Source organism: Myodes glareolus, chromosome 18 (genome assembly GCF_982192425.1).
Source record: "Myodes glareolus chromosome 18, mMyoGla1.1, whole genome shotgun sequence".
In the NCBI taxonomy this organism is placed as follows: Eukaryota; Metazoa; Chordata; class Mammalia; order Rodentia; family Cricetidae; genus Myodes; species Myodes glareolus.
The window spans coordinates 52,683,735-52,707,362 of NC_142043.1; the positions used below are offsets into that span (position 1 = coordinate 52,683,735).

General features: G+C 39.6%; 1 protein-coding gene across 3 annotated transcripts in view; it reads left to right on the plus strand.

Annotated features, from left to right (window-relative positions):
- The window catches only part of Jmjd1c (jumonji domain containing 1C), a 170,403-nt gene that overhangs the window by 31,178 nt on the left and 115,597 nt on the right, over positions 1-23,628 (plus strand). Inside the window, exon 1 of one of the 3 annotated variants that reach the window (XM_087898191.1) lies at positions 5,866-6,045. The exons of the other annotated variants lie outside the window; for them this stretch is intronic. Within the exon in view, the coding sequence (XP_087754317.1) occupies positions 5,881-6,045 (165 nt within the window). The 5' untranslated portion in view covers positions 5,866-5,880. Of the gene's footprint in view, positions 1-5,865; positions 6,046-23,628 lie in introns of those variants that run through there. 3 annotated transcript variants of the gene reach the window in all.

The following is a 23,628-nucleotide window of genomic DNA, read 5'->3' on the forward strand; positions in this document are numbered from 1 at the left end:
ACAGAACGGGCTCAGGACTGTTACTAACACAGTCGGGTCAAGTGGAGCTTGTGGGTTCAATGGGAACAAGGCTCTGGTGGAACCTGACCTATTTGCAAAGTGAGAACTTGCGTGTGGCTTGTTTTGGTGACAGTTATTAGTTGAAACATTTCTGAGAGGGGCAGTGGACAGAGAACATGCTGGAAGACATCCTACATAATTGCTTAGTGTGGGCTAGAAGGCCACTTTCCATTTCTTTGTTTCTTGGGGTTTCTCACTGAGTAGGAGTTTTGCCTTGTTATTTACATATTCTAAATTTCTAGTGCTTTATTATTAAAAGGCAGATCTAAACGAGGAGAAAGTTGAGAAGCCACGGGTTTCTATGGAGCCAGACTCTAAATGCAAAGTAGTGAGCATCAGTAGAGAATGCACAGTTAGAAGGTTCGGGAGAGATTGCTAGCTGGTGTTTCTTCCTTTTCTTCCTGTTCCTTCCTGTCCCCCTTCTCCTTTTCCTGGCATCATGAAGGCAGCAATCAGACTTGTATGTTGCCTCTGTCAGGTAGGAGACTGTTCTCTTTGGAAGTCTAACACTAGGCAGGTGTTTTAGAGTTTGTATCAAATTGGTAGTTTGGTAATGAAATGAGTGCTTTGCTTGGAAATTATAAATCTTTATATTTGTTCTATAGAAATTCCTTTGGAACAGCCTTACTTTTCTTCTTAATTGTGTGCTTGAAGATGCTCAATGGAGAAATGGGGCTCTGTTGCACGGCATTACCATGAAGGCAGCAACTAAGAGTGTAGGCAGAACAGGGACTCTGATTCATTACCCTTGATTTAGAAATTCTAAGTTCCCTTCTCTTTGGAGTAAGAAAAGATAGCTGTGTGGGGTGGTTTATTAACACCAAACCCAGTATTTAGGAGGCTGAAGCAGGGGAACCCCAAGTTCAGGCTAGACTGGGCTCCCTAGGGGGAGACCTGATCTCCACAGAAGGAAACGCAGAAGGAGAAAAGGCACTCTCCTGTATTCATCCGTTGGGCTAATGGATCCATCGTATGCTCTTCTCGCAGCAAGGGCTTGTGGGTGCAGGGAGCACAGGTATGTGAACATGGTGAGGGCAGACTGTCCACGTCCTTGCCCTTATGGAGCTTGTCCCTCTCAGATGAGACAGGTATAAAACCGCCAGTCACACGAGTGCTCAGACGCAGTCGTCGTAAGTGTTAGGATGCATAGGACACGTTTTGAGGATCGGTAGTTGAACAGTTTGTCTCAGTCTGGGAATAGGAGGTGGATTTTTTGAAGAACAAACATTTGAAGTTATTATCATAAGTATGATTAATTCCTTTTAAGTATATGCTTAGGAAGTTAGCTAAGTACAAACCATTTAAAGTTTCATGATAAACATGATACTATCAGTTTACCCTGTGTTTTAGTTTTGGTTTTCCACTTGCATAGTTATTTGAAATTGTTGGTTCTCTTCCATATTGGTCTCCATGGTTTCTAGTTGTGTTTGTATAACCCTAAGGCTTTATGAATGAATCCACTCTTATATTTGACAGCTAATAAAAAAAATCCCAAGTTAAAACAGATGTGGAAGATGTGAAATTTGCATTAAATATGTCTTGTATGACATTCTGTTGATACATCTTGGGTTTTTTTTCCCCTTTAAAATTATTTTATGGGTATGGTTGTTTTTCTTGCGTGTCTGTCTGTCTGTACACCATGTACATCCTTGGTGGCCATGGAAGCCAGAAGTGGACATTGGATCCCCTGAAGAAGGGGTTACAGACAGCTGTGAGCAACTATGTGGGTGCTAAGAATTGAATCCTTAGTCCTAAGAAGTGAACCCTGAGTTCTGGAAGAACACCCAATGCTCTTAACCTCTGAGCCATCTCTCTCTGCCCTTGTTGGTAATTCATAAGTCAACAGATCAAAGCATTTCTGATGTCTTGAGTTTTCAGATAGCTTTGAGCTTCTCAGACCAAGGGCCCTTTCTACAGAAGCCTTCAAGATGTGAGAGACATAGTAATGCTAAACAAATGTGGAACAAGTTATGACCAGGCCATGCTACTAAAGAGTAAGCTTGGTAAACCTTCACATTTCTCCTAAAGTGTCTTTTTAGTTAATAGCAGATTCCCTCTGATATTATAAACTTATATAACTTATATATACTTTTTATAATTATAAAAATTAGTTCCTTAGTCTGGTAGTTATGACACACATCTTTAATCCCAGCACTTGGGAGGCAGAGGCATGTAGAAATCTGTGAGTTCAAAACCAGCTTGGTCTACAAAGTGAGTTCCATGACAACCAAGGCTGCACAGAAAGACACCCTGTCTCAAAAAAAAAAAAACCCAAAAATTAGTTCCTTCACTATAATCTTAGGCAAGCTTATGAAGCCTCATTTTCCGCATCTGTAAAATAAGATTATATGTGTAAAGTGTTTAGCCTAGTGCCTGATACAGCAGGTGTTCCATAATCCTAAACTAATATAGGAGAAAAATACCAAACATGTTTTTTCTTTGATGTTAGGTAGACTCCCAGGTATGTTTAATGGTAGAATACTTACCTACCTAGCCCCTGTCCTCCCAAAATGTGACAGACCTTTATAGTGACATTGAATTCTAATGCATATAAAAGCAGATCATTTATCCTCTTGCTGATTGTACCAAATCAAAAAGTTGAAAAGTGCTTGATAATTGAAACATGACCTACCAATAATTGAGTAGATAATCATGGCTCCTATCATCGCAGTAATTCAATTGCCTTCCTTCATTTTAATTTTTAAAATAAACCAAGTAAGGTTTTGTTTTGTTTGAGCCCAAGCTGGCCGCACACTTGCTGTGTGCTTAAAGATGACCTTGAGTCCCTGAACCTATTGCTTCTGGAAGCCTTCTGTTTTGGGACCACAAGCAAGTCACCGTGACTTTAAAAGACAGGTATAATCTCCTAGTGTGTCTTTTATTTGGATTAACATTTGTGTTTGATGTGTGAGGCTTGCTTGAATTGTTGTGTATGTGCAGACATATTGAAGGGATGTATCCCATAAATGATAGAAAGTATAGAAGATCTGAGTGGCATTTCTAGTTTTCAGTTTAAGTACATATCTTCTGCTACTCTTTTTACCAGCATTGTAAAAATTCTGGCACCTTTTCTTTACATTATTGATAGTGCTATTTTATGAACATCTTTCATTTTTATTTTTCTGAGATAGGGTCTCTGTAACCCTGGCTGCCCTGGAACTTGCTGCATAGGCCAGGCTGGCCTTGAACTCAAATTAGCCTGCCTGAAACCTATGGTACTTTAAGTGCATTCGCTACTCCTTCTGTTATGACAAACACCGAGACAGAAGCCGTGTAAGGGGGACTGGTGGGGAGGGGGACACACACGACTGTAACGGGTACACAGTCCATGATGTACGGAAGGCATGGTGGCCATGAATGGCAGGAAGGTCAGGCAGCCAGGCAAATACAGTAGGCAGTGAATGACAGAACTTATCTCGCTTCCTTTGGTTAGGGCTAAGGCCCCAGCTTGTGGGATCCTGCTGCCCACAGCGAAAATGGGTCTAATTACCTCAATCTAGTTAATCCCTCGCAGGCATGCCTACATCCTGCTAAATTGACAGTCAGTATTAACTGATATACTAAGGTTCCAAATCTGATGCTAAAATTTCTTGCAATTCCATATTGTTTACAGTTAGGATTTGCTAGTAAAAATTAAACAATACAGATACCCCTAACAAAATTAGATAACAGCAAAAAATCCTAAAAACAAAACAAAACAAAACACTTCAGGGTCTTCTTCTTTTTTGAAGATGATTTTTTTTACAAGTTTTTCCAAAGGCAAAATAGCCACAGCTTAGCATGAAACCTAGATATTAGCTATAGCTTGGTGTTGTTGGAGGCAGTTTGGGATGTGATTCTAGAAATGCGTTAAAGCTGGATGTGGTGGCACACACTATAATCCCAGCACCTGAGAAAAGCGAAAGGAGCCCAGCAGTGGTGGCGCACACCTTAAATCTCAGCAACTGGGAGGCAGAGACAGGCGGATCTCTGAGTTTCAGGACACCCTGGTCTACACAGAGAAACCCTGTCTCTAAAGAAAAGCAAAGGATGAGTTTGGAGTCAGCCCCTATTACTCAGCAAGAAAAACAACTGAGGGGATACATGGCTTGTGAAAGCGCTGTTTCTACCCGAAATGTGATTTCTGTTGTAGTTACATGCTTTTTATTGGACTGCTTTCCCCGTATTAGGATATCATTGAGAGTTAGGAATCAGTTTTCTTTAAAAAGCAAAACAAAACTCTTCACCCACACTGGCGTCCCTCCAAGGGTTTTCTTTGTATTAGCTAGACAAGTGCTTTGCCACCCATTGGCACCTTCTGTCCCCAACGCCAATTTCCTTTAATGATTACCTTGTACCCCAGGTTAAAAAGCAGATAGATCATTGATGGTTTGGTACTTGATAAGAGACCCCTTTTAAAAATCTGTGTATATGCTGTACTCTTTTCACTGGCTTAAGGTTTGTTAACCTAATGTGGGAAGAAGTCCTGAGAAATCTGAGCAGCCAGCATGCAGTTTTGTGCATAATTTTCCTTTATGCATTACGGTTTCGCTTTTCTTTAGACAAGTAAAATTAGACTGCTCAATTCAACTCAGCCTTGTAGCTTCCATCGCTTATGCCACTTTAACTGCTTGCTTCGAATGTTCTGTGGATAGGGAAGGGTCCTTTGTGTTTATTATGCGCACACAGCGCTACTGTAAAGCTTTGCAGAAAGCATTTTTTTTTTTTTTGCGGAGGAGTAGTTTAGGAAGAAATTTTTACTGGATTAGATACATTTTTGAAGTTGATAATCACTAAAAAAATGACAGATTGAATTTAGATTCAAAATTTCACAACGTGCTTTAAATAAAATAAGCCTGTAAAGGATGTCCGTCATCAAACTGCTCACTGGTGTCTGAAAGGGAGCTCTGATCGTGAGAATTGAGGCGCGATCAGAAGAGAAATTCCTAGCTGTCTTTGTCTGGGTTATAAAGTCCTGTTGTGATTGGACGGGAAGTAAACATCATTTATTTTCTTCTAGTGTGATTGGCCACGATTCTTTTCTTTCCATAGTCTTTTCCAGTAACTGACTCTGGAGCTTTCTGTTTTATTACCCGACTGTGTTCTAGTACGCTGAGTACTCGACTTGGCGCTGAGACAGTTTGTGAAATTTAAGGACGTCGGTAACAGCCCGCGGTGGAGTGTCTGGCGTTCCTGTAAAAAGGCGGCACTAGGTGTAAATCTCCGAACAGCCCCAACGCGGAATTAGACTCGCTGCCGGGAGGATGCTGCTTTAGAGCCGCGGGCCGCCGAGCGGGCATGGTGGGTGGGCGGCGCGGCTAACCGGGGCCGCGCGGGGATTCAGGCTCCTTGACGACGGCGCTATGTGTCCGCAAGGACGTCGCTCCTGACATGCGGGCCACCGGGAGTTTGCTTTGCGACCGCGCGTGGCAGCCGAACCCTTCTCCGGCAGTCTCCCCTCTGAGGGGGCAAGGAAGGAGCGGCGGAAGCAGCTTAGCCTCGGCCCGCCGTCCTTCGGCAGCTGCCGCTCGGTGCCGCAGCGCAGCCGGTGGGGCGGTACTACTTGGCGGCGCCCGCCGACCCCCGCCCCCCCGCCCGCGGAAGGACACGCGCCGCGGCGCGGGCGGAGGGGTACTGGCCGCGGCGCGCCGCTTGCGCCGGCCGCGCGCACATTCCTGTCAGTTTGCCTGTGGGGCGCGCGAGAGGACGGGGCCGGCGCGGCTCCGGGTGCCGGAGCGTGCCGGGGCGCTCTCGCTCGCGGGCCGCGTCGCCTGCGGTCGGCTCCTCGGCATGGGCGGCCAGTAGGAGCGGGCCGCACTCGTTCCCGGCGCAGAGGCGGCCATGGCGGTGGAGACGCGGCCGGAGCTGGTGGGGAAGCGGTTCCTGTGCGTGGCGGCCGGCGAGGACGCGCGTCCCGAGCGCGGGCAGAGCGGCTGCGGGAGCGGCTGGAGGGCCGGGGTCATTCGAGCCGTGTCCCACCGCGACAGCGGCCACCCGGACCTGGCGGTAAGAGCGGCCGTCCGGGCGGCTCGGCGGCACGCCCCTCTGCGTGGGGCCGGGCGGGGAGCGCAGCCTGGGTGTGCGGAGCTGGCGGACAGGCGGGCGCGCGGCAGGTGGGGCGGGCCGGCCAAGGACCCGTGCCGCGGGGCCCCAACTCTCAGCGCTTTGCCGGTTGCAAACCCGTCCCGCGTTTGGCTTTGTAATCGGAAACGATGGGAATATTTTTGGTATGAGGAGTAATGGAAACCTTTCTCCATCACTTAGTACTTTTGTTGTTGTTGTTAGAAATGAATAGTGCTTTAGGATTCCCGTTCCTGAGTTTTACATGGTTTCACAAAGAGAGAGATACAGTAAATTAAGGTTTTGAAGGGCATTTAACACTTCTAAGTAGCGCCCACCCCCATTTGCCACTTACATAGGACACGGTCAGTGTTAATCGTTCAGGAGTATAAATGTGTATGTATGATTTTGTGCGAGCCAGAAAATGCTCTTGTTAGTTACGTGTGCATTCTTATTAGGGAATGGGAAAGAGTAGAGACAGGGAAATGACTAAGCCTCCCTGCGTTGTTCAGTAAATACAGAATTTGTGAAGTTCATAGCGACTTGGGTGATTTATTTTCTCCCAAATTAAAAAAAAATCCTTCGCATTTAGATTCAGTTTCAAATCCACCATAACATGCAAAGTATTTACCATTTTGATAGAGTTGTTGGAAGACTGAAGTGTGTTCTTGCAAACCATTCCTAGCTACAGTTACTGCATGTTACCTACACGTGGCATGTATTATTTAACTTAGTCTACACGTGGCATGTATTATTTAACTTAGTCGTGGAAAAGGTGTTTAGTTTGCTAATAGTTACTTATGAAAGAAAGTAAGAATAGAGGCAATTTACAAAACTCTGGTTATTCTTTGTGTAAAAATTGGAAAAGAACCCTTAAACTTTCCTCATCTAAGTGATTTCTTGTGATAATTTTACTTAGTCGTTATTGTGTGTTTGTATAAAGATGTGCTGAACTAATTTCTCTTTTTTCTGATGTGAAAATCGAGGGTTTTTCCTGGAGAATATTTGGGTTTAGACACTAAAGCAAACATGGAGTAGAATTTTTGTACCATACTGTTACTAGGTACATGAAAATTAAGAAATGACTTTAGGTTAGGTAGTATTAGAGACAGCCAAGGTCTACTGGAAATTGTCATATAGGGGGAAATAACTTAAAAGTAAAAATTGTCAGCCAGTCTTGGTTTGAATGCTTGTGGATGTAATAGAGGAAGTTCAAGGCCAACTGGGATTACCATCAAGATCCTTTTACCATATGTGTAGTAAGAATTAAGTTACCTGTAGATCAAAGCAATTGATTGGAAAGAAAAGAAAGAATTTTCAGGAGGTGACATTGTTTTAATGTCTCCTGACTATTGGTTACAAACATTCAACTTTACTTCTTAATTATTGGTTCATACAATATATATCTATAAATTATTTTATATAAATTTTACTTAATGGATGAAAAATTCACTCTGACCTAAAACAGTGACTTTTTGCCTTCCTTTAACAATTTGAGAAGTCATTTGTTACTGTATAATTTCCCTTTTTTATTCAAGAACCTACAGTTTTTATAATTTTCCCAGTGTTCCTTACATATTATTTGAAATGAATTTAGAATATTTTAGCCTCAATGTTGCATAATTTTACTTTCAGCTATATTAAAAAAATGCTCACAGTTAGTCTCCATTATGGTGGACCTACTGTATGTTACTAAGGGAAACAGAACTGTCTTCGATAAACACTGTGACTACTTTTATTTTAAACTTTGTTTACTCTTTGGGAGTTTCACATCATGCACTCCAATTCTGCTTACTTCTGGGTTCCCCCATATTCTCCTGTCATCCCTGCCATGACCCCCCACAAAAGGAAGTCAAAGTAAGCAAGCGAACAAAAGCAAAACAAAAGAAAAACGTTCCTGCTTCTCCAACACCTCTTCATTTGTCCTGGTAGCAGCGGAGGCTTCAGTGTCCTGTACGGTATACCTCTTTGTCCCATCAGTTTTAACACTGTGACTTCTACATAATGTTTTTTTTTGGGGGGGGGGACAGAATTTAGATTTTTTTTCCTATTTTTAAAGATGAAATTTTGCCTAATTGTCTATGCTGGTCTTGAACATCTGGACATGAAGAGCACTTCATGTTTCAGCCTCCCTAGCAGCAGGAATCACAGGCAGGACAGTAATACTGCCTCCCTCTTGAGTTTCTGAGGTGCAGGCTATGATGTTACATCTTGAAATGATGGAGTATACATTTCTTTAATCACTTGATGTTTTAGACACTAATTTTTTTGTGAGTGTCTAGTTTTAAATGACTGAAAGTAAATCAAATAACTAAGTGATGATAATGTTTCTTAGCGTTTTGACCCGAAATGAAGGGAAGAATGCACTTATGGTAGTGTGTCTATTTTAGCAGATACATCTGGAAAGGAATAGAGATATGCTTTCTTGGATGTCTGCTTCGTTAAAAAGTGTATTATTAACCTAGGGTGATTAAATAAAGTCTTTAAAGTGCAATTCATGCAGGCTAATGTGGAAACGAGTTTGATGCCCTCCGAATGTACTTAGGTAGAACCAGCTGTGGTGGGGGTACACTTGAAATTCTAGCTCTGAGGAGGCAGAGGCAGACTCATTCTCTGGGGTTCATTGGCAGGCAGGCTGACAGGCAGCCTAGCTGGCTCCACAAGTTCCAGGCCAGAGAGATTCTGCCTCAAAGGAATAAAAGAGAAAATGTGACCAATGAGATCTCTGGATGGGCTGGTGGATGCAGAAGCACTTGCTGTGCCAGTCTGACAACCTGAGTTTGGTTTTTGGTCCCTGGATAGAGGGAGAGGACCAACTCCTGTGAACCGTCTTGTGACCTCCATACAAACTCTCCCGTGCATGAGCAAATGTTTTTGAAAAGTAAAGACTTTAAAAAACAAAGATGTTATACTTGAGGAATGACGACTGAGGTTGTTCTCTGGCTTCCATTCACAGTGCACACTTGTGCTGTCTGCACAGAAACACACTTATTGAACTCTGGCAAGGTGATAGAAGTGTATTGTTGAATTTTTTTTTTTGTTAGTGATTGAGTAGTTTAGAACTCAGCATTACTCTTGAGTAGAATGAATCTGTGAGGTCGTTCAGAGTATCATACAGTTAGCACTTAGAGGAGATAGGAAGCTTCAGAATGATGAGGACCTCTCCATCTCCTGTGCTTTAAATTAATATTGTGGTTTCTTATGGTTCAGTGTAAATGGTAGAGTGGATTTAATCTTTCTATATGGGAAGAGAAACTACCTCCTCATGGAGCAAACCCTGGCTGTGCGTCTTTCTGCTCACTAGACATTTCCTAAATGTGTACACTGGGTATTTGCAGTCCTATAAACCTACTGAGAATGAAACGTAGTGTTCAATTTGTAGTCACAGCTCTGATTTTATGAACTGGGCAGAACGTTTAGTTCTTGGATCTTGTAATGTTTGTTGAGCTTCACAGATAGTAATTTATTAGTCTACTAAATTGAAATGGTTAAGAGATAACGCTGTGAAAATGGTTGGTATTTTAAAGTTTTGTTTTGAGACATGGTGACACTTAAAACTCCAGTTACCCTGGAACACACTATGTAAACAAGGCTGGTCTGGAACTCATAGAAATGTACCTGCCTTCTGTTGTTGGGGAATATTGTTTCAAGTTGTGCTACTTTTGTTTATGCTTCATTTGTTTAACACCGTGAAGCTGTGTTTCTTTGCCTGTCTAAAATACCTGATGGTCTAATAAAGAACTAAATGGGCAATAGTGAGGCAGGAGAAAAATTAGGTGGAACTGGCAGGCAGAGAGGATAAATACAAATCTGGGAAAAGGGAGGAGCAAAAGAACAAGGAGAGGAGGACAGTAAGTAGGGGCTAGTCACCTAGCCAACCATGGATTAAGAGTGTAAGTAAGATTATACAGAAACAAAAAAAGGAAAAAGCCAGAGGCTTTAGAAGGTTGGCTCCTGGCTGCTCAGCCCCGAAATAAATCACACAGAAACTATATTATTTAAATTACTGCTTGGCCCATTAACTCTGGCTTCTTATTTGCTAACTCTTACATCTTAATTTAACCCATCTGTGCATCACCACGAGGTCGTGGCCTACCAGGAAAGTTTCAGCACGCCTGTCTCTGTCAGCAGCTTAATGGCTTCTCTCTGACTCTGTCTTCTTCCTCCAGTTCAGTTTTCCCTGCCCACCTAAATTCCCTGCGCAGGCCCAAGACAGTTTCTTTATTAAGCATACAAAGGGGAATCCCCCATTAAGAGGCAAAGGTAGCCAGGATAATTTAGTTAAGAAAAGCTAGCAAGAAATGAGCCAAGCTAAGAACAGATATTCTTAACTAAGAATAAGCCTCCATGTGTGATTTATTTGGGAGCTGAGTAGTGGACTCCTCAAAAAGCCAAAAGAGTAAAACATCAAACAACACTCTACCTACCGAGTACTGGGATTAGAGGTGTGTGCCACCATGCCTGGCATGATGTCTGTCTTTGTTTTTTTTTAAACCTCTCAAAAATAAAGGAATTTGAGAATTTTGAAATCCCAAAACCAGTAAGTGTCAGGACAAGAATATGAATGCAGGTTTCTGATTTCATATCTACCATCCCTTGATAGTTCGCCATACTGCTGTTTCAAATGGCTTGTAGTTTGCGAACTTTCAAAATAAAAACAAAACAGATCTTTTAATGTTGGTGTGTGTGTGTGTGGGGGGGTTACAAAGTGTTTCCTTTGCCTGTGTATGTGTATCATGTTTGTGTCTGGTGCTGCAGAATTCAGAGGAAGAGGGTGTTGGATCCCTTGGAACTGAAATTACAATTGGTTTGTGAGCCACCACATGGGTGCTGAGATTGAAGCTGTGTCCTGCAAGAGCAACAAATGCTTTTAACTTCAAGTCATTTCTCCAGCCCTAAGACAGGAGGTTGATTAGTTTGGTCTAGAATTCATTATGTATCATAGGCTGGCCTTTAATTTATGGCCAACCTTCTTGGATAACAGCTGTGAGCCAAGGTGCTCAATGTCCTACATTATTTCTTAATCTTTGTTCCTAGATTCTGTAATGCCACAATTCAAGTCCTTTTGAACTATTATTTTTTTTCTTAACTATAGTTCACTTTTAATTTGATCAGCGAGGTTAGTCCCTTGCCTGCTTAGTTTGGCTTTAAAAATTTGTTTTTGTTAATCTACCTTGTACTTTATGTAGGTATAGGTATGCCGTTTAGACATTGGTCATTCTTCAGTCTCATTGTATTACTACCTCTTCCCTGCATTTGGATCTAATACCTGTTGTAATAGAATTTAATTTATTGTTGCGTGAAATCAATTGCTTTTTGAGACTTCAGTTGAAGTAATTTGCAAGCTCACTCGACTGTTAGTTATTTGTTGTTGCACATCTCTTTCCCCAAATTGGGAGAGACCTTCAGTTTGTGCTACTACTAGGTCTAGACCTTCCTTCTCCCCAGCGTTCACTAGAGTTTTTGCAAATCTGTCTATAACTGCTACTTTTGTTTTTTGCTTTGGTCTTCTGTTTTTTGAGAAAGGTTCTCACTAAGTAGCCTTGCCTGACTTGGAACTTACTATATAGACCAAGGCTGGCCTTGAGCTTGCAGAGATATGTCTGCACCTACTGTTCCAGAGCTTGGCCTAAAGGCCTGAACTACCATACCCAACATTGTATGCACTACTTATGTTTGACTCCAAGGTATATTTTTTACATGTTGTGTCTGAAATTAAAAATTATCCTGTTAAAATTACATAAGTATCAGTAGGCAGATTATCAGTAGCAATATACTGGTGGGTAGTCTACCTGTAAAACTTTACATGTGTGTAAATTTTCATTATCCTTCTTTAAAATATTGAGGCTTCTTTTAGGCTTTGATATATATGGACTATACCTCTTTATATTTAGTGTTTTAACCCTGCTTTTAAAGTATTAAAACATAGAAATACACCTTTTCTTATATATTGGAAGTGATGCTAAACTATTGATATCTTGTGAAACTTTTATGCGCAGAGAAGAGAATGAGTGAAAAATAAAATGTCTTCATGTTTTTAGTTAGCTTTTATCTTACCTACTTAATCACTTTTACTTTTTTTTTTGTTTCCAACGGCCTGCAGTGTTAGTATCTATTATTTATTAGGTGGAACTGTTTACATTGGTATCAAATGATGAATGTTTGGGTTTGACTTTTTTACTATTATCTCAAAGTTCTTTTACTTGCTATGTTAATGTATTGTTACAGAAATTATTTATATTGACTGCAGAGAACTGCTGCCCAGATGCCAGAGAGCTTTAGCATTGTAGTAGAAACTGCCAGCATTCCTAGAATAGAGATGGAGGTCTACATGACTAATTCCATCTTGTGAAAGATGCTCCTTAGCCTGCAACATCTGCTCCATCTGTGAAAGCATCTTCAAGATCAGAGGAATAGCAGAGAAGGAAGCATAGTATAAGTGTATGGATGTAGTTATGCGCTGCCATTTAACATAAGTTGGCTTTGAGGATTTTTAGCATAGAATTTTTTATTTATTTTTTTTAATCCATAGATAGAGCCCTAGCATCCAGACAGTACAAATCCTTTCCTGAAGGATTTGGAAAACATTTTAGAAGTGGCAAACTGTTCTCTTTTTAGTGTTTGTGCTGGATTATACCCTACAATAATTCGGCTTGTTAAAATTCTTAACAGGCCTTAGAGAACATTTCTGTTGTATTCTAAAGTGTTTTATTGATTTAGCTTTTAATATATCTAATCATTGTAATGCTAAATTGAATTCTTTTAAGATAAGCCCATTTATTCAGCATTATCCATCTGAGTAAAAGCATAGTGGTGCACATCTTTAATCCCAGTACTCAGGAGGCAGAGGCAGGTAGATCTCTGAATTCAAGGCGAATCTGGTCTACATAGTGAGTTCTAGGACAGCCAGCGCTACATAGTGAGACTTTGCCTCCAAAATAAATAAATCAATGAAAGAATGAATAAATGAATAAATAATTGTTTTATCTTTCCAATAATTCTTAAGTATATAACCATATATACTCAAACAACAGCAATAACGAACCCAAAGTAAAATAAAATGCCCCCTCCATTTTTCCTATGTCTCACACCTAGATACTTTGTTATTGTTTGGTATGGAAGACCCAAGAATTGGTTTAAGATTTGCTCATTGGCTGGGCGGTGTTGGCTCATGCACCCTGGTGGCAGAGGCAGACGGATCTCTGAGTTCAAGGCCAGCCTGGTCTACAAAAGCTAATTCCAGGACAGGCTCCAAAGCTACAGAGAAAACCTGCCTCTAAAACAAAATAAAAAAGTACCAAAAACAATGTGAAAAGGGTATATCTAGAATTATCTTTTTCTTTTCGTTTATTGGGCACTAGTGGGAATTGAGCTTGTGTTTTACATAAGCTAAGGAAGCATTTTACCAACGAATTATCTCCTCTCCCCTCCCCTCCCCTCCCCTCCCCTCCCCTCCCCTCCCCTCCCCTCCCCTCCCCTCCCCTCCCCTCCCCTCCCCTCCCCTCCCCTCCCCTCCCCTCCCCTCTTCTCTTCTCTTCTCTTCTCTTCTCTTCTCTTCTCTTCTCTTCTCTTCTTTTTTGAAACAGGATTTCTGTGTGTAGCCCAGGCTCTCCTGAACTCTATAGACCAGGCTGTCCTCAAACTCACAGAGATCCACCAAAGCCTCTGTCTCCTGAGTGCTGGAATTAAAGGCATGCGCTACCACTGGCCAGCAACTCTTTGACTTTTCTTTTAAGAAACCATCTTTATTAATTTTAAAAGTACTCATCTGGAGTTTCCTTGTCTAAATGAAAAGTTGTACATAATCTTATTTTTTTCATATGTAGCAGTGCTAAATGTAAAAAAGAAAACAACTACATATTATGAGTGTTTTGGCAAGATATGGAATGAGCCATGTGGAACATTTAATTACATATTTTGCCTAAAATAACTGAACCATGTCCAATTTAGCAGGTCCACAATTGGGCTCCTGGTATAAATTAACCTGCTCTGCACCTTCCCCATCCAGTAAATGGTATCATTATTCTTGTCTAGGTTTTCTCTAGGTAGATATCCTTTATTCTTTTGCCTACAGTTCATCCAAATGGTTAGCATAGATTTTTTGGTTTCAACTTCAGAATTTATCCAGAATCCCACCATATCATACCTTTTTTGTTACAATACTAATTCATATCACCATTATATTTTGCCTAGATCATCCATTGTCTTTCTAACTGGTTCTAGTAGCCCATTAATTAGTTTCTAGTAGGTAGGTACCTAACTGCCTAACTAGGTTTCCTTACTCATAAAAGTGTGTAGTGTCTAAAGCAATCCTTCTTTTCTATGATCAAAGTCTCCAAAGGCTTCTAAGCTACTTAGTGTAGAGGCTTCATAGTAGCTTGAGCAGCATTACAGCTTCTCAGTATTCCATTTTGATGTTGTCTTCGGTTACTGTTCCTCATGTAGAAGTTTGTTCAGATATCAACAGATTTTCCACTTGTGACTGAATCTAGAAACCTTACCTAAAATTCACCATTTCCCATTTCAATATTTTCTTTTATCTTGCTGTGTTTACTTTGTGCTTTTTTCCCCCTTGTCATAATAAATGTTTTACTTGCTTTTATGCAGTAGAATTGAAATGCCTTATGAAACAAGACTTTGTCTGCTTGGTAATTGCTACATTCCCAGTGATTGGGACATTACTTAGCAGGGAGTAGGTGTTTGTTGATTTAAAAATCCAAAAAAGGCCTTAGAACTGTCTATTTTTCTTGAATTCTTTGGGATACATTAATAACAAAAAACCTAATAAACTCAGTGAATTTTGTAATGTTCATGAATGAAATCAGAAAACTCAACTACATATATATGTATATTTGTGTATATATATATGTATGCCTGAAGATCAAAGTGCAGAGCTAAGCCACTATAGCCCAGGAAGTGGTGGCACACACCTTTAATCCAAGGGTTTGAGAGACAGAGGCAGAGGGATCTCTGTTAGTTCAAGGCCATCCTGGGCTATACAAGATTGAATCTGTCTAAAAGAGAAACAGAGCTCATACAAAGGTGATCTCAGCACTTGGGATCCCATGCCTTTAATCCCAGTTCTAGGGAGGTGGAGAGATGGGAGTGATATGGCTGGGTGGAGAAAGGATATAAGACAGGAGACAGGAGCTCAGTGTAGTCTGACGTTTAGTGGAGACAGTTGCAGTCTGAGGATGAAGTCTGAGGACAGGATCACTCCTTTGGTCTGACTATTGATAGAGGTAAAAGAATTCTCTGATGGCTTGCATCTTTGCTTCTCTGATCTTCAGCATTAACCCCTATACCTGACTCTGGGTTTTTATTATTAAGACCAGTTAGAATTTGTGCTACATATATTGAGTCTTAGTAAAGGTGTTTGAATATATAAATACTAAAAGTCAACAAAGTAAGCTCATCCAAAGTTTAGGAAGTAAACTCATCAGTGGTACTTAGAATGAAGGAAGATGATAAATATATTTAGCCAATATCTACACAATTGTGGCATAATAGATGTGTATTTGTTGTTTGTGTTTCTAATGTAGAATATTGAATACTTTGGTAATTTCTTGAGATAAAATGGTTATAGGAGAGTCTTGTTCTATGAGAAGACCGTTGGTAGGCTTCTACATAGCTTCAGGGTAAGGATTGATCATCAGAAGAACCACACCTTGATTAGAAGTTCAACTCTGTGCTGGAGAGATGGCTCAGAGGTTAAGATCACTGACTGCTCTTCCAGAGGTTCTGAGTTCAATTCCCAGCATCCACATGGTGCCTCAGAACCATCTGTAATGATATCTGGTGCCTTCTTCTGGTATACAGTCATACATGCAGGCAGAACATTAATACATAATAAATATATATTTTAAAAAATAAAGTTTTTTTTAAACGAAGTTGAATTGCCATCCTTACTTCATAATTCCTGAAGCATGGCAGAGGGAGTGGAGGTAGTTCATCCTCAATGGCCATAGCCTTGACCTGTGAGAAAGCTGCTCTTACAAAGTCCTAGATGACAGATGTGCTTGGGAAACTCCATGTTGAAAAACCCAGTGTATTGAAAGGATGAGCATAATGTTGGAAGGCATGGAAATACTCCTTGTTCTTTATGTTTCTTTTAGTTGACAGTTACTAGATTGTATTTTTTGTAATAAGTCAGTAATAGCAATTTCCCCACTTTTGATAATTGTTCAGTAAATTACTAAATCAGAGAAGGGAGGTGGTTGTGGAATTTCTTATTTTTATAGCAGAGATGTTTGAGTAAATCTATACTTTCCTGTAGTGTCTAAAGTGAGGACAGTACTATAGGAGTAAGCTCCACCCCTATTTTGAATTGAAATATCAGTTTTATAAAAGCTTCCTATACATGAAAATTCCATTCCACCCCTTTAAAATATAAATGATAATTTTCACAAGACATTAGCACAAAGTTAGTCTTTCTACACAAAACTGTTAATAGTGTATGTGGTGAGGACTGAGCTTTTATTCAGTGGAGTCTACCCCTAATTCTGAATAGTTAATTGTCAGAGAGTAAAAGAAGTCGTGTCAGAGAAGGTAGGATTTATTTTGTGGCAGGAATGGGAACCATCCCAAAATTAAAGGTTATTACTACATAATAATGTGTAGTTACACTCGTGCTGTAGATACTAAAGGATAGTTAGAGAAACATTGCACTACTTTTGCTGATAGGTTGACTTAATGGCCTAGCACATAAAGGCAGGCAAGAGTTGGACCTGTCTGTTGACTGGAAGTCCAGCCAAGACTGTTTGGCACTTCAAAAATTTTTGTGCCATTGCTTTTTTACTCATCTTTATTTTTGTGCCCCACCATATGTGTGGAGGTCAGAGGACAACATCTTGGAGATGGCTCTTCCACAGTGTGTGTTCTGAGAGTCAGATTGTTAGTCTTGGCAGCAAGTGCCCTTACTGTCTGAACTATCTTGCTAGACTTGGCATCATTTTGTTTAAAGTCCTCTTTTCTCTTTAGGTAACATTTTGAGTTACAAGGCTCCTATTGATGTACATCTATGTATAGCATGCTACTGGATGGTTAGAAGTTACAAAGGATATCTTTTTAAAGAAAATTTAAATTTAATTGTTTCTTTTCATTAAATCCAAAAGAACAACATGAGGTAGTAGCATGTGCCTGTCATTAGCTCTTGGGGAGATGAGGAGGATTGAGAGCTCTAAAGAACCAGTACAGTTACAAATACATGTACACATAAAGCTGTCTTTATATATTTTGTGTATGTGATATGGCTGAAATCACATGTATGTTTTCTGTGTCAGGCTTTACTAAGAGGAACTGGCAGTTTTATGCTTAGTATGAGGGTAAACTTAGGAGGAAATTACATAGCTAGTCCTCAGATTGATTATTTCCCCTTGACGTCTTAGGATATGTTACTTTTTACTTGTCTGCTAGCAGACGAGCTCTTGATGATAGTCCCTTGGATCATTAGTATTTTTGTTTGCTTTTTTTCTTTCTCATCTAGTTCTCTAAAATTATTTCCTCCTATGAAATATCTTACCAGCTGCAGTGACCAGTCAATCATTGTGCACATTTGTTTTAACGTATATGTAGGCATTCAGAGCACTGCTTAATAAATAATAGGTGCTGTTAGAAAAAGTATTCTGGAATATATAAATTTTGGAGACATTTCATTCAGTATTTAAAACTTAGACTGTAGTTCTGGGCAGTTGCCCATACCTACTTAGGCATCACTAAGTGAACTAAGTGAATTTACCCCTTCAAAAAATGAAAAAAGAAAAAAAAAGAAGATAGGAAAGGGATGTGTTGAGAGTGATGAGGTGGGGGTGGGGAATGGATATAATCAAAATATATATGTGTGAACTTGTCATATAATAAAATTATTTAATAAAATTTAGAAACACAACACTAAACATAAAAAGAAGGAATGAGTAGAGTAGAATATTAAGCTTAAGGTGATGGTAGCTATGGAAAGTATGAATAATTTGAAGTGATTGAGTATGATGCTGAAAACAAAGGAGTTGGGTGTGGTTATAAAAAGGGTCAGTACTCTGTCTTATTACCAGGATATGTTGACATTAACTCTTTATTAACTAGCTACTGTGTGAATTTTGTGAATGATAATTAGAAAAGGAATATTGCATAAAAATGGGAGGAGTATATGAAAATTGAGAGTACTGACAGACATAAGAGAATACAAAATGAAAGGATTAGGCAGAGAACTTAGAGATGTAAGGTGAGAAGGCAGGAAAGGAAGGTCTGTGTATATAATATATAGAGCACAGTGGTAGAGTGCATTCATGCAGGAATCAGTCCCCAGTGCCAGTACCAGAAGAGGGAAGGTTGACAGGCCTCTGTAAGGTCGCTTTCCACCACTATTCCTAGTTCACTAGGAATGACTCCTGTATTAATTAGTTTTATCACTGTGAATAAGGCATTTTGCACAAGAAAGTGTTTATTTTGGTGTGTAGTTCCAGAGGGATAAGAGTCTACAATGGCAGAGCAGAGGCATGGCAGTTGGAACTCCAAAGCTAACAGCTTATATCCTGAACCACGAGCAGGAAGCAGAAAAAAGGAACAAAACTCTCCCCCAGTGCCACATTTCCTTCAATAAGACCACATCTCCCTGAGCACCAACAAACAACTGATGATCAATTCAAGTGTATGTAAGACTGTGGGTGACATCTCATTCAGAGCACCATAGCTTCTGTCTGTCTGTATCTCAGAAGGATTCAGTAAGTCAGTGAATTGCTTATGGATTCTTATCTGAGATGATTTCATGACTTTAAACAATTTTTCTTGTAGTGATTCTTGACGTCTTGACAGGAATGTGAGCTGGCCATTTCATTTTGAGATTTTCTTTTGAGCCTCTTCTAAGAGTCAGCACATACCTCAGAGACTTTACATTGTTGCTAATGTTGCCTAGACTGCCTGATAGGAAGAATCATCCTTTCTTAAAGGTCCTAAGCTCCTAAACATTGATAGCTGAGACAGCAGGCATGGTATTTCAGCTGTCTCATCTGTGTCCATTCTCCTTTTTGTTATTCTGTTCTCCTCCCCCCCTCCCCCCCCCCCCCCCCCGCTCTCCAGAAAAAAAAAAAAAGAATGTAAAGAATTCCCTAAGAGGTTGAGGAAAGGCTGCTGTCAGAATTCAGTCTAAACCATATGCAGAGAGGATCAGAGGTCCGTTGAGTTCATAGATATTAAGAGAGCTTTGATTCTTCAGGACACAGCAGTGCTTTTTACTGCTTTTTGTGGTTTCCCTTCTTCCTGAAACTCCTTTGCCTTTTCTTGCTTTCTGCTTGGTTGATTGCTGCTGAGTTTTCCTCAGCCTCACACACTTTTCTACATACTTGTTTGAATTAGTGCTTTAAAGCAGATATTCATAGCTATTCCTTATGTTACTTTAATATTTAGCTAGAGACTTTTTCCTGATTTATCAGCTAGAGAATATTGTACCTAAAAGACTGTTAGAAGAATTCATTGACATTGTGTTATAATATAAGACCACAGTGTCTTATATTTTCTTTACTAAATCTGGTTGTAGATGTGTGTGTGAGTGGGTGGGTGGGTGCTTTAGTAGATAGTTCAGAAATAATGATCAGTAACTTAATGGCCCAGTCTTCAAAGAAACTATGTGTAACTTTTTTTGTGAGAAGGAATATAAACAAGTGTATTAGAAAGTACTATAAAGGCAGATTTCTGTTTTTTATCTATCTTGCCACAATAGAGTTTGAGATAAATTATGATTTTTTTATAATTAATGTGAAAATGGTATAGAGTTTGAGATAACTTTTATTTTTATAGTTAATATGAAAATGGGAAAATTACCTTTACTTTAAGTGACAGTTAAATTATCTTCCGTTGCAGTCAAACTATCACTGCTGTTTTTCATATTCTGTCTACTTTTAAGTTAATTTCTTGCTTGAGAACCATATAGGTAGGAAAATAATTTTTATTGTGTTTATAACCTTTGATAGACTGATAATCTAACATCGTATGTTAATAAAAACATACCACCTTTTAAAAATGTTTTTATTTTATGGTTTACTTTCATATGTGTATGTGCATTTGCAGAGAAGAGGGTGTTGAAACCCCTAGGACTAGTATAGATACTTATGTGCTGACATGAGGGTGCTGGGAACCCTGGGTCATCTGGAAGAGCAATAAATGCTTGTAAGCTAGCTCTTCTCCAGCCCATCACCTTTTCTTTAGTGAGATTCCTATGTGAGAAAAACTGTTTGTGTTAATAATTATTATGAAGTTTAACAGTTGTCCATGACATTTTGTGAGGCATTTTAGATATTCCGTGCCCATGAATTTATATTAGGGGATTACTCTAAAAGCTGTAAATACCAAAAACAAAAACAAAAAACAAAAAACTATGCTTATACCCATATGGGGCCTTTATTTTATTTTCGAGACAAGATTTCTCTGTGTAACAGTCCCATCAATGCCCAGCGGAGCTTTGTAGTTTTAATTGTGTTATAAAAACTTGCATCTGATCAAAGTTTTCCTTTTTGATTCACCTTTTCTTTAGGTTATATGTTTAAGTATTAACATTTCTTTAATATTCTTAAAGCATTTAGAGATACTTCAGCTAGAGATTGAGTTTGGATGTATTTAGTCCAAATTCTAAGTAGCAGTACTTAAATGAGAGAAAATTTTTGTGGTCATAGAAAGGCCAGAAGAATTGGTTATGACAGTGTTGTTCTCTTGGTCTGTCCTTAATAGTCAGTGACAGTGTAGAACAATATAGCTTGTTAGCTGTTCGGAAGAGAGGGTTAGAAAGGGACCGAAGCCTCATATTGTCTTTTGTTGCTAGCTAATGAGTACTTTAAGAGTTTACCCAAACTCATTTCCAGCATTATGTCTTCTATATCTTTCAGACAGTGTTGGTTTGGTATAAAAGCAGGAACAGGGTTTCTCTGTGTAAGAGCCCTGGCAGTCCTGGAACTTAATTTGTAGATCAGGCTGACCCTCAAACTCACAGAATTCTAGCTAGCCTTCCTCTTGATTAAAGACATGTGCCACCACCGCTCTGAGTTCATAGTCAACTTTAAAATTTTTTAATGAGATACAGCCTTCCTATATCACATGAATAAGATTAATATTGAGTTTCCTTCCTTCCTTTCTCTTCTCTTCTCTTCTCTTCTCTTCTCTTCTCTTCTCTTCTCTTCTCTTCTCTTCTCTTCTCTTTTCTGCTTTTGTTTTTTTCAAGATGGAGTTTCTCTGTTGCTTTGGAGCCTGTCCTGGAACTCGCCCTGTAGACTAGACTGGCCTCGAACTCACAGAGATCGGATTAAAAGTGTGCACCACCATAACCCGGCTCTTTGTTTTCTTTTTAAAATTTATTTTTATGTACATGACCGTTTGGCCTGCATATGTATAAGCACACCAGGTGCATGCCTGGAAGTAAAAAGAGGGCACAGGATACCTTGGACTGGTGTTCAAAAATGGTTCGGAGCCAAATTGTGGGTGCTGGGAATTGAACCAGGTTACTCATGTGCTCTTAACTGCTGAGCAATCTCTCCAGCCCAAGCTTGCTTGCTCGCTCCCTCCTGAAGTTGCAAATAGTCACTTATTTCCTACTAATTGCTATTTGACATAGGGCCTTCGTTTCGTTTTCATTATAAAAATACTGGAGGCTGGGGAGGTGGCTCAGATGGATGAGTAAAAGCCTGAGAATCTGAGTTTGGTTCCTGGAACCTTAATAAAAGTTGAAAGGAGAGAACCAACTTCACAAAGCTGTCCTCTGTCCTCTACAGTTGCTCTGGCATTGGCATCTATAGTCAATCTTTTTTCTCCCCAGTAAATATACATACACAAACACAGAGTTGTAAAAATTGGTGTTGGCGATTAAGTTTAGTGCCTCACACATAGTAAGTATGTGGGCATTTGTAAAAGGAGCGGCGGGCCGCTTCCTGCCGCCCGCCTGGCTAGTTTTACCTGAAATAATTACACGGAAACTGTATTCTTTTAACCACTGCCTGGCCCGTTATCTGTAGCCTCATGTTGGCTAACTCTCACATCTTGACTAACCCATATCTAATAATCTGTATGTCACCACGAGGTCATGGCTTACCTGCATGAGTCTCTAGCCAGTGTCCGTCTCAGGAACTATTTATTGTTTAAATAAGTACTCAGATTTTCTTAGTATGGAATGTTTGTAGGTATTTTGAACAATTTTTTTTAAAAAATTTGGTGACAGTCACATTAAGAATTATTATCTATGTTTTTGTGGGCTTATGTGTATCATGTGCTTGCAGGAACCCCCAGAGGCTAGAGTAGGGCATCAGCCTGAAACCTGAGTTGTAGGTGGTTGTGAGCCACCCGATAGTAGGTGTTAGGAACCAAGCCCAGGTCCTTTGCAAGAGCAGTAAGCTCTCCTAACCACTGCCCTGTCTCACATCCCTGATGTCAGTCTCTGTTCACAGAAAGAAATTATAACTGTTGCTGTAAAAAATTTAACTTTTTTGTTTTTGCCAGTACTGCTTTCTAGAAATTCAGCAAATGTGAATGAGCTACAGAATACATTTTAGTACATAAGCAACAACCTATTAGCATGTATTCAAATTTGTAAAAACTGTATTTACTGTTAAAATTGTCTTAAAATTTCATGAGGACCTATTGTACTTTTTGTAATATAAAAGTAAAATCAGCTTTTACCAAATAGAAAAGGTAGAGTTTTTATAATATTCATACTTTGTAAACACAGAACACATAATTTTAACTTAAAATACAAATAGAAGTTCAGAAGTGTTCTCTAAATGTATGAATTCTCTGCTAAGAAAGCATTAGATTTTGCTGTAATTTATTACAAAGCCAAGTATGCTCTGTCACTTACGTAAAATAGTGGTCTTTGTTTAGCTTCTTAGAATGCTAGGAGAACTGTGTAGTTCCATTGATTGGTTCCATGCAATGGAAATCTGACCTTTAGCAGATGTTTGAGAAATTGCCAGCACAGCATGATCAACCAGCTAGACAGTTTCCCCTTGTTTTTTGACAGGCCTTTTATGGTTTAGTAACATGCCAAAAAAATGTTCAAACTTTTTCTCATAATATCTAAAACTTTGTAAAATACTAACAAAACGCTGTAAGATATGGATAAAATGAATTAGCCCCCCCCATAATGGATTAAATCCAGTAGCTTAAGAGATCACTGTTCAGAAATCTGTACAAAAATGTTGTTGAGTAGATGATATTTTGAGATGTTTTGGACTGTGAAATTGTTAAAGGTACCTGTGTATGTTGCGTTTATCTTGCACAGTGTACACATCATTTCAGGTTACTCATATTTTAGTGTTAGTTTTAGGCACCTTCATTAGTTGAGTCTTAAAAATAGTAACTTTTCGATGAGGGTTGATTTTAATCACAGAGCAGATATTCTGTCTAAAACTTGAATCCACATTAAAACTTGTTCTCTGAAAGACTGTTTTTAGGCCAAGTAATAGGTTCAGCTGTGTAGTTGTGTGAGCTCAGCAAGAACACTGTAAGCTCTGTGTTCTTAAAGCTATCCACTGAGTGCACAGGAAGGGAGAGGAGGAG